Source organism: Protopterus annectens, chromosome 2.part2 (assembly GCF_019279795.1).
Source record: "Protopterus annectens isolate FY-2018-M chromosome 2.part2, PAN1.0, whole genome shotgun sequence".
NCBI classification, from domain to species: domain Eukaryota; kingdom Metazoa; phylum Chordata; order Ceratodontiformes; family Protopteridae; genus Protopterus; species Protopterus annectens.
This window is the reverse complement of record NC_056730.1, coordinates 892,286,962-892,301,791: the sequence shown is the minus strand read 5'-3', so window position 1 is coordinate 892,301,791 and position 14,830 is coordinate 892,286,962. Positions and strand designations below refer to the sequence as shown.

Genomic DNA, 14,830 nt, shown 5'->3' with positions numbered 1-14,830 from the left:
TATTGGGACCAGGCAAGGAGGATGTATACATATGCAGAGGAGGAGAAAAATGTATGCATGTGTATATATTTATTTATTTAACATTTGTTTACTGGGGAAAGTCCGACTTGGAATGAGACAATTTTCAGTGGAGGCCCAGGAAGAAATGCTCCAGGCACATTATAGGTCCAGGGCAACATACTGAAAGTTGTAATGTTGTGTCTTTCGGCTTATCCCGAGGGGTCGCCACAGCGGAACTCCGGTCCGCTAATGTTTGGTAGTGGATTTTTACGTGCTGAGTTACCAGCCCTGATGCACAACCTTCAATGAAGGCATGCCCATTCACGTATGCCTCCACACAGAAGACGCTCTAGCGGAGAATCGAATGGGACAACGTCTTGCTGTGAGGCGACAACGCTACCGCAGCACCACTACCGTGCAACATACTGAAAGTTGTATTGCTGAATGTATAATGTTGAAATGTCAAAATGCAAAAATGTTGAACTATGTAGAAAGCTGGAATCCCCTTGCCTCCAATAGGAGCCATGTTGGTGCACATTTAAGAATTTCACTAACATGTGAGTGACCTGTGTTTATTGGCTGTGTTCTTTCACAGCAGTGTACATATGTAGTAGATTCATGCTGTTAGTATGTATTTTGAGTTTAACACTGAATTTCAACATTTTGACATTTCAGGATTTTGCATTCAGTATTATGACTTTCAGTGGGTTCAGGCACCTGGGCAATGAGACATTTCCCTGTGGTACATTTGACTGGGGACAAATGGCTGAAGTGACATTCAGCTGCAGAGAAATATGGCTGTTTGCAAATTCCCTGTGGGCAAAGAGAAGAATGTGTTTCCATGCCCACAACTTCAATAACCAAATGCACAGGAGGAAAACAATGCCCATGGTCCCCAAGGGAACATGGGACAGCAGGCAATATGGCAGGCATCAGCAGCAGGCTGGCAAGAGGGCATGTCAGTGGCAGTAAAAATGCAGTGCACAATGGGGAGTGCCTTTATAACTGGAGTGTGTGAACCACTACCCCCTTCATGTTGTCTAGGGAACATTACCTAAACTCATACTGGACCATAAATGTGATCAGAGTAGCCTGCAGGATTTCCTCCATGCTGTAGCACACTTCTACTTGTAGTTACAGAAGTATGTACTGTACACTGAGCACAACACTCATTACTTCTTCTGCTGCCATGTAAGCATGGCAGTATGTACTCTTTGCCCACAGGGAATTTGCAAACAGATATATTTCTCTGTAGCTGAATGTCACTTCAGCCATGTGTCCCTAGTCAAATGTACCACAGGGAAATGTCTCACTGCCTAGGTGCCTGAACCCATATATATAAATATATATATATATATATATATATATATATATATATATATATATATATATATATATATATAAACACACACACTCTCTCTCTGTATATAAACATTTATTATTTGTTTCAGCTCCTTTTTCTGTGAGGAGACAAAGGTGCTTAAATGTTGGGCAGAGCACCTTGGGAGGCTACATTTCACCCAGCCTAGTAGTATCAGAGATAATTTTGTTTAAGTATCAGGGAATGCCAAGTTTAAATTTAACACCATTATCCCTTTCCATTATAGTTAGGCTATTTTTCTATTGTGCAATGTTTATTTCTGTTTTCTACATAGTGCACCCCAATGACAAGTATTTAGTATGAGCTAGCTATTTAGTCAGTCTATTCTTTTGTTGTCAGACCAGCTCCTAATTATGTTACTTTTTTTGTAATACATATAGGAAGTTACCTTCTGTCTCATGGCCATTAGTATTCACCTTGGGTTCATTATTCTGTAAATGCATATGTTACTGTGCGCATACTATAATATATATATATATATATATATATATATATATATATATATATATATATATATATATATATATATATATATATATATATATATGTAAATATTTTTTTTTTGTTCTGTAGTGGAGATTGCTGCATATTATTGTGCAGTTGATATACATTCGTTATGTTTGTCTTGTGGAGCTTGGTCTTCCCAGCTGAACATTAATGATTAACAGATGTAAATAAATAAATACAGCTAGGCATACAACGTCTTGGGAATTATTTCAATATAGTAGCTGCTGAAGAGACGTGTAGGCTTGTGAGGCTGAAATTATAGACAGTCTTGCAGGGTGGTAAATGTATGGCTTTTGTCATGACTTCATACCGGGAACCTTAAAAAAAAAAATGGTTCTATTGACTTAAGTTACCTGTTGTGGTTTTGTTTGTAGGCTTGGTGTATCACCTTACAGGAGAAGTAGCTGGGTCTGTTTGTTGTGTAACCTCTTTACGTTTTCTGCTGTCCATACAGAGAGGAAGATGAGTATTCAGAACTGCGATCGGAGCTCAGTCAAAGCCAGCCAGAGGCCAATGAAGATTCACACAGTGTGGAGCAGGACCAGAATTCCGTCTCGGTGCCGGAGAATCAGTCCACCATGGTTACAGCAGACATGGGTGAGTTATTTGTTGTGTATGTTGTACTCAGCATTTACCTTCCCATGCTGTGTTTAATTACTTTGTCAGCAGTACATATTTTTTATATAGCAGTTCTGTTTTGCCTATTGCATGGCTGTCCTGAAGGCCTAGAATACCTGTCCCACTATACTTACCCATAGGCATCCTGTTTTGGGACTCTGGAGTGCTTCCGCAGCTGAGCGGCTGTCCTTGCTAGTTAGAGGGCTAGAGATATAAGGGTAGTAGTGCACCTGTGACTAAGTTGCTCCATTTACTGCAATAAGATGAGATGCCTTTAACTTCTACATTTGTACTCATTTCCTTGTTTTCATCATATCCCTCAGAGTTCTACTTTTATTTCTTAATAAGCCTATTATTAATCTCTTCAGGATTCTTTGTCAAGTCTGTGTTGTTTCACAGTTTGTTTAGACTGGGCAAAATATGACAAGTTTCCTACTTTAAGGAAATTCAGCTCTAGTGACAGTAAAAAAGAAAAACTACATAGTGCAGTCTAGTAAAATATTTATTAACTGTCCAATTTGTGAATGAAATGTCTTTTTTCCTGCAGTCACATAGTTATCAGTTGCATTCTGATGAGCAATGGGCATTGTGTATGTGTAGGTTTGTTCAATGGTGTAATCTTTCCACTATGGTTAGGACTTGATGAGTAACTGTATTTCCCACCCACTCAAGTATTTGCAGCGGTTACAAAGTTAGTCATATATGAATGTCCTTGCGAAGCATGAATTGTCAAGTTTTATTCTCATCTGAAATGTAAATGATGTATTTGAGTGTGATCCGTACTCCATCTCTCTGTGTAGTGTAACATTCCCAGGCATGAGGCTGCTATACGCAGACCCCTGATTTTTATTTTTCACTGCTTAGTATGAAGCGAGTTAAAAAAAGAAATCTGACTTTTCAAATATATTGGTTTCTCCAGAGTAAAACACATTGCACCCTAAATTCAGTGGTTTTAAACCTCCATACATGTTTGTGCCGCCTTGACATCATTTGATAGATTCCTGACCTTATAATATGGATGCTTATAGGTTTAAGGGACAAAAGTTCTGTAAGGGTTGCTTGGTAGGTTAGTGACACTTGTTCCAGTAAGCACATATTTTGCAGTAGTATAGTACAATAAAGTTCAAGCATTCTCACTGAATGGTCTTGGCATTAATTATGCAATGGTAAACCAGATCAACTTTCATTTGTTCCTAAAGTAGCTGTGCGCATTGATAAATACCAATATTATTTGGTGTGGGATTTTTTTTAATTATTTCAAGGCACAGCTACAGCTTTACTGCAACAAACCAGAATTACACTACTTTTATGGCTAAGTTAATTGCTCAGAATTTTATATTATTTAAGTGGAGACTGAGGGGCAGGACTACAAACCCTACACCTTTTGCTCGCTAAATAACTTTTACAATAAGCTGATGTGGACATTCTTGTCTGGGTGTGTCACCTAAGCTAATAGTGTGTAGAAAAAGTTTTAAGTGCTTCCCTTGTTGGTTCTAAGCTGTTTGATGTTGATGTTATGAAACTGATTTTAAAAAACTTATTACTAAACTGAGGAAGCATAAAGATATATATATATATATATATATAGATATATATATATATATATATATATATATATATATATATATATATATATACACACACACACATGCACGCACATGTGTTTATATATGCTGTGCAGCAAAGATCAAGACAGACACATGACACTGCAGTGTGATGACCACTGCAGGAAGGTATCAGGGTAAAGTTACTGAAAGGATGGATGTTGAGGGATGGAAAAGACATTACTTTTTCCATTTACATTACTCGTTCTAAAGACTTAAAATCTTGCATGTGATATAAATAGGACATGCTGGAGAGAGAGTTATGTATCCCAGAGACTACCCAGTCTATGGAACAGGCTCCCATCCATATGAGGCAGAGTTCCTCCCTAACCTAATTTAAATGCAACTTGGACAATTGGATGGGAAACCGGAAATTCATCCCTGGTTGGCCCCTATGTCTAATGGACACAGGTAACCTGTAAATTGGTCATTTTCCAAGCCCCTGCTTACACTTATCAAGGGTATCAGAACTTGTCAGCGATTTTGGATGCATGGCTAGGCTTAAACGGCCCTAGTGGTTCTTAGCTTAGTAAACACCTATGAACTTCTGCAAAGACACAGCATTTTGTTATGGAGCACACTAACTTATAAACATTGTACTGAAACTGATGATTGTAAAGTACTATAAATTGTACTTTGTATTACTTCTGTTTGTCCTCCAGGGCTTTGATTCTATATAACAAAATCAAGTAATGTTAAAATAAAACTAAGAATTAAAATGCAATGATAGCACTGGTCAGAAATCTGTTTTCCAGTTTGTGAGTTTTGTTGGCAAGTATGCAGCAACTGAGATGAACAGCTTTTGCAGGTCAGTCCACTGATTCTGTGGCTGATGCATCCCTGTGCAGTCATGGCTGTCAGAAAGCATATTCTCATATTACAAATAGCAAAGGGCCAGTCCACTTGGAGAACATTAGAGAATTATAGAGCTTAGTTGGACATACCCAGTCCTATTAAAACACTTTGCATCTTAGTCAAGTGTATTTGTGCCAGTGCGTTCCCAAATTCCAAAAGAGAAGTTTTTTTTTCTTGTATTCAGAGTGAATGGCCTGTATTACTGAGGAAACTAACTGTGCACCTGGCCAGTACAGTAATAAACAGAGCATTTCTGATAGATGGGTGAGTGATCACTGACTGTTGTAGCTGTATTATCACAGGTTCTGCAGTTATAAAAAGTATTTTGAATAATGGATGCCATGTATTCAACCATATGTGGTGTGGATACAGAATCTCAAGGGTTACATTGTTGTAGGCTGCACTTAGTTCACAACATTGACTTTCTATGTGGCACAATTAGCCTTTTGGGAGAGTTGAGACATTTTGTAGTTAATCAGTTTTCGTAGTCTTGCTGTCAGAAAAGTTGAATTTATTGTAAAAGTGCTTCAAATTCAGGGTCTTAAAATAAATGTGCGAGTCGTATATGCTAATTTAGAATGGCTGGACTGTCCAAGCACAGAGCCACATACCAGCACCTATTTTCTTTCCTTGCTGTAGTTCCGTGGACCACTGCTCAAGACTTGACGCTATGTACTGTAGAGCCCTATCATTTTAGATGCCAGTGATTTATACCTGCAACCCAATATGTCAGCCACCCAGCTAGTGCGTACGGAGTTGTGAATCAGAGGTAATGTACTGTCCTGGTCATACCATAAGCAATACAAGCCCTCCTAGCTATGCTAATGGTAGTTATTAGCCAGTAGCTCTTTCTACTTGTCTTTCGCCATTCAGCCACACCATTAAGCAACTGAAGTGGAAAGGATGTACTGGAGTGACCAACCCTTAAGAGCTACAGATATTCTTAGCTATGCTAATTTGGCTACTATATGAATCCACGAACCAACTGCAGTAAAATTCACTGTATAACTAATTGCTCGAACAAAACAACAAACAGATGAAAAAATGCTCTGTTTGTTCACATAAGTATATCACAAAGACAACAAAGATAAAGCTTTTGGGTAACACCCTTCATCAGTATACACAACTCATTTTAAAATGCCATTTTATATCATTGCTCTTTAGACCAGGGGAGATAGGGGATATGATGATGCCTTGATATATACCAGCATGCATGAAATTTTAGAACACATAGAGGAGTTGGCGCCACCTTTGTTTAGTGATGATGTATTAGAATATAAGAAATGATGGAAGCACAGACCATCTTCGATATGTCACCACTCAAAGCACTATAACAAAATATGTAAAAAGTGGTGGATTTTGACATCTATGCCAGAATTAATATCCATTCGGTGGTTGTTGTGTCTTTCGGCTTTTAGGGGTCGCCACAGTGGAACTCCGGTCTGCTAATGATTGGCAGTAGATTTTTACGTGCCAAGTTGCCAGCCCTGATGCACAACCTTCAACGAAGGTAGGCCCATTCACGCATGTCGCCACACAGAAGATGCTTTAGCTGAGAATCGAACAGGACGTCTTACTGTGAGGCGACAATGCTACCACAGCACCACCACCGCAGTATGTAATAAACCAAAATTTGCACATAGGAACTGCACAAGTTTAAAAAGAGAATTGTGATGTTCTTCATGTTTCACTGTTGCAGTCATTACATTTGGGTAATCTGCTGGCAGGTTGCCCTCAGTCGGCCTGAATTCCAAAGTCTTGGGTCCTGCGTTGGTTGCTGTCTTCTCTTCCATGACGTCAGGTCATCAGGGGTATAAAACATGCAGCCGATACCATTTTCTTCAGTCTTTCTTGCCGCACATGCCCGAAGCAGAAGAATTTTCCAAGTGCCGGTCGGCCGACTACTGAAATATTCCAGTTTGGGTTTCAGAACCGAAGTCTTTACTAAAGCTAAGTACCCCATTGGGGAAACTTTTTTCTTGCTTTTTACCGATGTCAGAAAATGTTAATAATTGTATTACTTGTGGGAAGCAAATAACTCATAAGGATTTCCATTTATACTGTATTCCTTGCCTAGGCCCTGATCACAACGTGCCTGGCTGTCGGTTTTGTTCTAGATTTAACCAACGCACTATTAAGCGTCGGTATAGTTTTGCATCAAAGTATTTTGGAAACAGATTTAACTACCCGGAAATGTTGTCGGATAGCAATCCGACTACTGGAGTACATAAAAAACGCAAAGAAAAGGACAGAGAAAGGCAGTCAAGATCCAGAACAGACGATGGAGCTTCTCCTAAGCCAGTAGCCAGTTCACCAGTATTCAGTGAGGCGCCTTCGCAGCCCCTGATAACCCACTACCTTCAAGTCGCAGGCCTGTACCGACACCCATGTGGAGTCTGGCATGCCGCAAGATACTAAAGGTATTGGAGCGATGGATGTATCTCCCTCGGATGGGTCCAGAGCCGCTGCGCAGGCACCAGCTTCTGAGGGTGTATTCAGACCTCAACATTTGTACATCAAACCGACGAAAGCTGCAAAACCAAAGAAAAAAGCAACTTCTAAAACTAAAATACTGATGCATGAGCCACATGCACAGGCCTCTATGCCTAAAAAATAGATGATCAAAATGGCTGAAGACCTTGTTACCTTGATCAGGGGTACCCATCCCCCTCCAGATAAGAGGCCTAGGCAAGACACTGATTATGAATCTTCAGATCAGGTTTCTATTTCTTCTGATTCCTCATCTATACCTCCCTATGAGGATTCTGACGCTGAGGAGTCTATTCCATCTGCATCTCCTCCTGAGAATTATTTGTTTGGAGAAACCTTGCATACTTTGAGGGAGCATTTTCACTGGGAGAGTCAAGACTTCTCAGAATCAAAAAAGAGGCTCAGAGATTTCCTTCTCCCTCAGCAAAAGCCTTTAGCCATTCCCCCTGTTTTAGACATTGTGGATTATGTGTTTTTGGAGTCAAGCTTGACCCCTGACTCCTTACCTCCGGCTCCCAGTAAGCCAGACAGATATTACAGGGTCCCTTACTCACATACATTTTTATTTAGAAACCCTGTTGCTGATCCTGAAACTATTTCACAGGGTCCAAAGGGAGTTAAGGCCTAAACAGCAAAAAATCCTACCTCCTCTGACAGAGTTTCAAGGGCTCTGGACAGATGGGGATAAAAGGTTTATACATCTGCAACCTTGGCACTGTCTATTTCATATGCTTAAGTACCAACAACATGTTATGGGATTGCTGAAACAGAAAATTATGCTGATTTCAGAATGTGCAGAAAATAAAGAATTGCAGGAATTATTGCAATGCAACTGAACAAGTTGGAAAGCATACTTTGCAATGTGGTTTGATTCTTTAGAGGCCTCCTGCAGGGCCGCAGTTACTGGATCTGTGATTAGGAGGCATGCCTGGTTGAAGGAACAAAATTTACCTGATCATGTTGTGTTGTGTCTTTCGGCTTATCCCAGTTAGGGGTCGCCACAGCGGAACTCCGGTCTGCTAATGTTTGGTAGTGGATTTTTACATGCGGAGTTACCAGCCCTGATGCACAACCTTCAACGAAGGCACACCCAATCACGCATGTCTCCACACAGAAAATGCCCTAGCTGAGAATCGAATGGGACAACATCTTGCTGTGAGGCGACAATGCTATGTTAAAGCTAAATTGCTAGATGCACCTTTACAGTATGATTGTCTGTTTGGTATTAAGGCAGAAGAAGTTTTAAAGAAAATGGAAGACAAAGCTAAGTCTATGCAAACTGTTAATGACTTCTTACAAGTGCCGCCACCAAGATTCAGTAGACACTGACCTAAAAAAATTGGTCCTTTCCTGTGTCAGACAGAGCTCAAAGGGGCAAACCCAGATGCCCTAAAGGTTCCAGATACCAGGCGCAAGACTCTCACAGGTCAAAGCAATGGGGCACATCCACCTCCAAATCTGGAGGAGATAAAGCGCAAACCTACAGAAAGCAATCCCAATGACTTCCCTCTGCCTACACCAAGCACTTATCTTTTGGCAGCACTCAAAGGGGGAAAATTAGCACTTTTTGCTCAAAATTGGCAGTTAATAACCCAAGACAAGTGGGTACTAAACATCGTATCACAGGGATACAGACTCCATTTCCATACTCTGCCAATGTTAAATGGTTGGTCAGATCTGCCAAAAAATCAATGGGCAGAGGCACAGAAACAGGTTACGTCCCTCATGGATATGGGGGCCATTCAGACAGTACCAGAACAGGAAAAAGGACAATGTTTTTACTCAAGACTGTTCTTGGTACCGAGAAAGGGCAAGGCCTGGCAGCCAATACTGGATTTATCAATTTTGAACACATACCTGGACATTCCAAAATTCAAAATGCTGACTTTGCAGCAGCTTCAGCCCATGCTGGGCAAGAATGCTTGGCTGGTGACTTTAGACCTAAAAGAGGCATACCTGCATGTCCCAATAAGACAGTCGTGCAGAAGATACTGCAGATTCAAGGCTGGCTTAATGCATTACCAATTCTCTGCACTGCCCTTTGGCTTATCTAATGCGCCCAGGGTCTGGCACCAATAATTGCATTTTGCAGACAAAGAAGTATACAAATATATCCTTACTTGGACGACTGTCTCATTCAAGCAGAGAACAAGGACACTCTTCTTCGACACCTGGCATTTGTGAAAAGGCTTCTAACATGCCTAGGGTACACAATAAACGAAAAGAAATCACAACTGGTACCCTCTCAAAAGATAACATTCCTGGGTGCAAGCTTGAATACAACTGCCCAGATGGCTTACCTCATGCCAGACAAACAAAGGCAACTGACTACTTACTTCAAACTGATGGCAACAAAAACCCAGTCTTCTGCAAGACAAATTCTGCAGGCTCTGGGCTTCATGGCATCCTGCATCCTACTAATTCCATATGCAAGACTGCATGTGAAGAAACTTCAATGGTACCTAAAAAGTTTATGGAGTCAACATTCACACAGTCTGGAAACAATGATTCCTCTCATTCCCTGCCTGCAACAGGAGTTTCTATGGTGGGCAAAGGCCTGTCACCAAAACATGGGATGGCCTTTCACTCTACCCCCTGCAAGCCAAACCTTAACAACAGACTCATCAGATTATGCTTGAGAGGCCCACATGGCAGGAAGATGCATTCAGGGCATATGGGCACAAATGCATCTACATATCAACCAGAAAGAGATGCTAGCTGTTCAAAATGCCCTAACAGCCTTCAAGGACTTACTTCATCCAGGACAACTATTGATAAAGACTGACAACACCACAGTTGTGGTATATAAACAAGCAAGGGGGCACACACTCATACCCCCTTTGCAGATTGGCCATGGCACTGTGGGACACAGCTTTTACCTACCAAAGACATCTTCAAGCTCAATTCCTGCCAGGAAAACAAAACACTCTGGCAGATGATTTAAGCAGAAACCTTGTGGATCCCCACGAGTGGAAACTAAATCCAAAAGTTTTCAGCATGAGAACAGAGAAATGGGGGAGCCTAGACATAGATCTATTTGCCTCTCCTCAAAATTATCAATTGAAAAGATTCTGCACAAGGACTTATCACAGACAAGCATGGAAAGTGGACGCCCTATCCTTCAGTTGGAAAAACCTATCCGTTTACGCCTTTCCTCCTCTGCCTCTTCTACCCAAAGTCCTCCTAAAAGTCAGACAAGAGAAGCCAAAGATGATATTAATTGCCCCAGACTGGCCCCGCCAATACTGGTACCCAGTCCTAAGGAACTTGTCTCAATACCCAGCTTGGACCTTGCCTCAAAGTCTATAACTACAGGCCCAGCAAAACAATCGGATCCTGCACAATCAACTACAGACTCTGAACCTGGCAGCATGGCTAATCATGTAATCATACAAATGACACCTCTCAGTAAAGCTGTGATGGATGTCATTTTGGAGGCCAGAAGGCCTAGTACTAGAAAATCTTATGCTGACATATGGAAGATATTCTGTGCTTGGGATCAAGCACAAGGAACTGATGCAGCAGAACCACATATTCCTTAGATATTAAAATACTTAACCGAGATGCTTGACAAAGGCTTATCTTTCTCATCAATCAAAATCCATGCCTCTGCCATTTCGACTCATTACAATACAGAGCCACCAATCTTTTCTCATCCTTTACTAAAGCAGTATCTTAGAGGAGTCAAAAATGTAAGGCTTCGTAGAAGATCACCATTACCTTTATGGGACCTCAATTATGTGTTGGAAAAGCTCACCCTGCCCCCATTTGAACCAGCTGCTACCGCTGATATAAAGTTCTTATCATGGAAGACAGCTCTGCTACTAGCAATTACTTCAGCAAGAAGAGTTTCAGAGCTACAGGCCCTCATGTCTGTAGAGCCTTTTATCATATTTTACCCAGACAGGGTGTTTCTGAGGACAAATCCTACTTTTATGCCTAAGGTGCTTTCCATTGTGGCTCTTAACCAAACAATTCATCTGACAACTTTTTATCCAAATCCGCAGAACAAAGGGGAGAGAATTCTGCATTCCTTGGACGTACACAGACCGCTAAGATTCTACTTGAGCAGGACTAAAGCTCTAAGAAAAACTGAGCAATACTGGTGTCATATGCTGCAGGATCAGAAGGAAAGGCTATTTCAAAGCAGACAATTTCAGAGTGGCTAAGCCACTGCATACGTTTCTGCTACTTGCACCATGGTAAACCTGTGCCCAAGGGCATTGGGTCTCATTCCACCAGAGCTACAGCTACTTCAGCAGCCTTTCTCAGAGGAGTACCAACCAAAGACATTCTAGAGGCTGCTACTTGGAGTTCTTTTCACACCTTTACAAAGCATTACCATTTGCCTCTCTACTCTAAGTCCAGGGCAGGCTTTGCCACTGCAGTACTGCAGGGCCTTATAGCCGCACCTAATGCTGTTTAGCTCCAGCCTCCCAACCATAGCTTTGGGATTCTACCCAAATGTAATGACTGCAACAGTGAAACATGAAGAACATAGTACAGTTGTGAACGCTTACCATAAATGTAGATGTTCGAGTGTATTCACTGTTGCAGTCCAGGTTACCCACCCGCCATCCCCCTGTCATTCTGAAGTTTATCTTTCCTTCACTATCTTCTACAACCTATGTGGTGTATTTGCTTGCAGATGAAGGTAAAGTTTATATTGATGCATATGTATGTATATATATATATATATATATATATATATATATATATATATATATAATATTGCTACCTTTTTGGGGGCATCTGACATCGGCGGCAAGAAAAGCTAAAGAAAATGGCATCGGCTGAATAACTATAGGGTATACCCTGATGACCTGACGTCATGGAAGAGAAGACAGCAACCGACGCAGGACCCGAGACTTTGGAATTCAGGCCGACTAAGGGCAACCTGCCAGCAGATTACCCAAATTTAATGAATGAAACAGTGAATACACTCTAACATCTACATTTATGGTAAGTGTACACAACTGTATTTTCTAAGGATTTTAGATTAAATAAAAAAGATGTAAACATAATAAATAAAAATGGCATAATTCCATGCCACAATTGTAGTTGCTGTAAGGACATATGTGGTAAAGTAGAATTTCAAAATCCCGTTTGTCGAAAGATTTTACTCTTCTAACATATTCTGGAAGAATCACACCAAGTTTTTGTAAGCAAGTAAAACAGCTTTATTTTACATGCATGGAGACCTGCTACATGATAGTATTATGCCAGCAGTCTGGCTACTTGTACTTTAAGTTCTCCTTATATAGACCCTCCTGCACACAGAGGACTTTCATTAAAATTGATAGTTTGATTACTTGTTTTAACCAGCCAGTACCACAGTTATTCTTGCACCATTAACTTTCTTATCAGCAGTTTAAGATTAACTTCTGCATTCCTCAGTGATCAACATTTTCCAGAACATTTCAGTTTGCACGCAGTGAACATTTTTCTGCTTAACCCTTTAAATACAGAATACAAAATATGTTGACTTCAGTATTTTTCCACATTTCCCCCCTTACAACATTTTGTATACTGTTTATTTTACACAATCCCAGATACGTTGTATACCTTCTCATAATCAGAGAAATATGCTTTTGTAGCATTGGCAGAGATAACCTTTGATATTATCATTTGCCAAGCAGCAAAAATATGATTGCACCAACACATACAGCAATTAAAATGTTCATCAACACAGAACCCCAGTTTCCAAACAGGTTTTGGAAAAAGTCAGTCAAGGGGTTTGGACCAGGTTTAGTCAGTTCAAAAACTTGTTGAATTATTTTTCCTTCGCCGCTAGGGTGAAATCGAGCGCCATACGGTTCTGCAACACTACTGTTCTCATCGCCAATTGCCCATCACCAATTCTAGCGCTGAAAATGTCACATTACTCAGAGTCTCTAACAGTTTTGACAGTTTTCTCAGTTCTCAGATGGATTTTACTGTCCCATACGCTGGCAAAATACCAGCCCAAGCAATTACATCATCGCCTAGGTCCATATGTGAGAGTCCTTTGCTGCTGACGTGTGCCAAGTCATGGTGATAAATCCATGACGATCAATGTTACCTACGGATTAATAGGTTTATTAAGAGAACGTGCATTTCAGATTTTACTCTGAGGTAATACATTTGCGTATCTGATACCTGGTATCAGATATCCCAAAAAACAACTTCCTGACCAGCCATATGGTAACCATTTATATGCTTTCCTACCACAAATAAAATAACAATCATTTGTTTTGATGGTAATATTGGTTGCAAATTCATAACTCCCATTTGGCTTTAGCCCCTTAAATAACAGGCCATATACATACAGCATTTTTTCAACAAAACTAGTATCATTTACATTGATGTCTTTTTTTATAGCTCCAAACTTGGTCTCACACTGCCCTTCTAGGGTACAATTATGAACTATTGTCAAATTACATTGGCTCAGCCCCACCTTAACTTTCCCAATCTTTTGAAAACACACTGTTCCGCTTTTCCCAGAAGAGGCAGCGCCACCTTGTCTCTCAGTGGTACTTCTGTGGTTTCAAACAACAAACTATTCCAAGTATCATTTGTTCCCAGAGGGGCTGTCCCTAACATTAAGCCACTATGTACAGTAGGTATTGCAGTACATACCCAACAATTTGAGACATTCATTGAGGATGCATATGCATATTTAATCGCTTGATATGTATTAAAGTTTGGATGCCAGCTGGTGTGTTTGTCTCTTTTTGAAAGGCTAGCTTCATTAAAAAACAGAAATATTACAATCACAATAGTTATAAACAATAAAACATTGCAATAGAACCATTTTCTCTTATTCTCATTATTGTCCTTCATGGTTACTGCTGTCTGTTTGTTCCTCAGGGGAATTCAAATTTTTATCTAACTTAAAATGTTTTACAATGTGTTAGATGGATCCATGAGGACCTTTCTTTAATCCGAACTGCCGTTGGAGTTGCGATGACTTCCGTGATTTTGTCGTTTCTTGAACCTGAAAAATAATCATTCGTTAAACAGCTGTTAGTATTGGTCAGCATTTTCCTCATGTACTCAGCTATCTCCTCACCCCCCCGCAGGCAACAAGTTTTGCCACTGCGGACGAATAAGGTCTCCCATACAACAACTCAAATGGGGTGACTCCTTTGAGGTGGGAGTTGTGCATGGAAAGGAGGGCTAGAGGTAGACAGGTAATCCAAGACTGATGTGTCTCGGCCATGAGTTTTCTCAACTTGCCTTTTAGAATGCCGTTATGGCGTCCCACCAACCCTGCTGACTGTGGGTGGTAGGCACAATGGTGTTTCAATTCAATTTGGAAAACTGTAGACAGTTTCTGTATGATCTGATTGACAAAATGCATGCCGTTGTCAGAGTAGATGCGTAGGAAGTCCAA

At 40.5% G+C, this 14,830-nt stretch overlaps 1 protein-coding gene across 2 annotated transcripts in view; it reads left to right on the top strand.

Annotated features, from left to right (window-relative positions):
• The window catches only part of MCC (MCC regulator of WNT signaling pathway), a 1,047,208-nt gene that overhangs the window by 414,676 nt on the left and 617,702 nt on the right, over window positions 1-14,830 (top strand). For both annotated transcript variants that reach the window (XM_044064211.1, XM_044064210.1), the window contains exon 4: window positions 2,343-2,485. In XM_044064211.1, coding sequence (XP_043920146.1) covers window positions 2,343-2,485 — 143 coding nt within the window. The remainder of the gene's footprint in view (window positions 1-2,342; window positions 2,486-14,830) is intronic.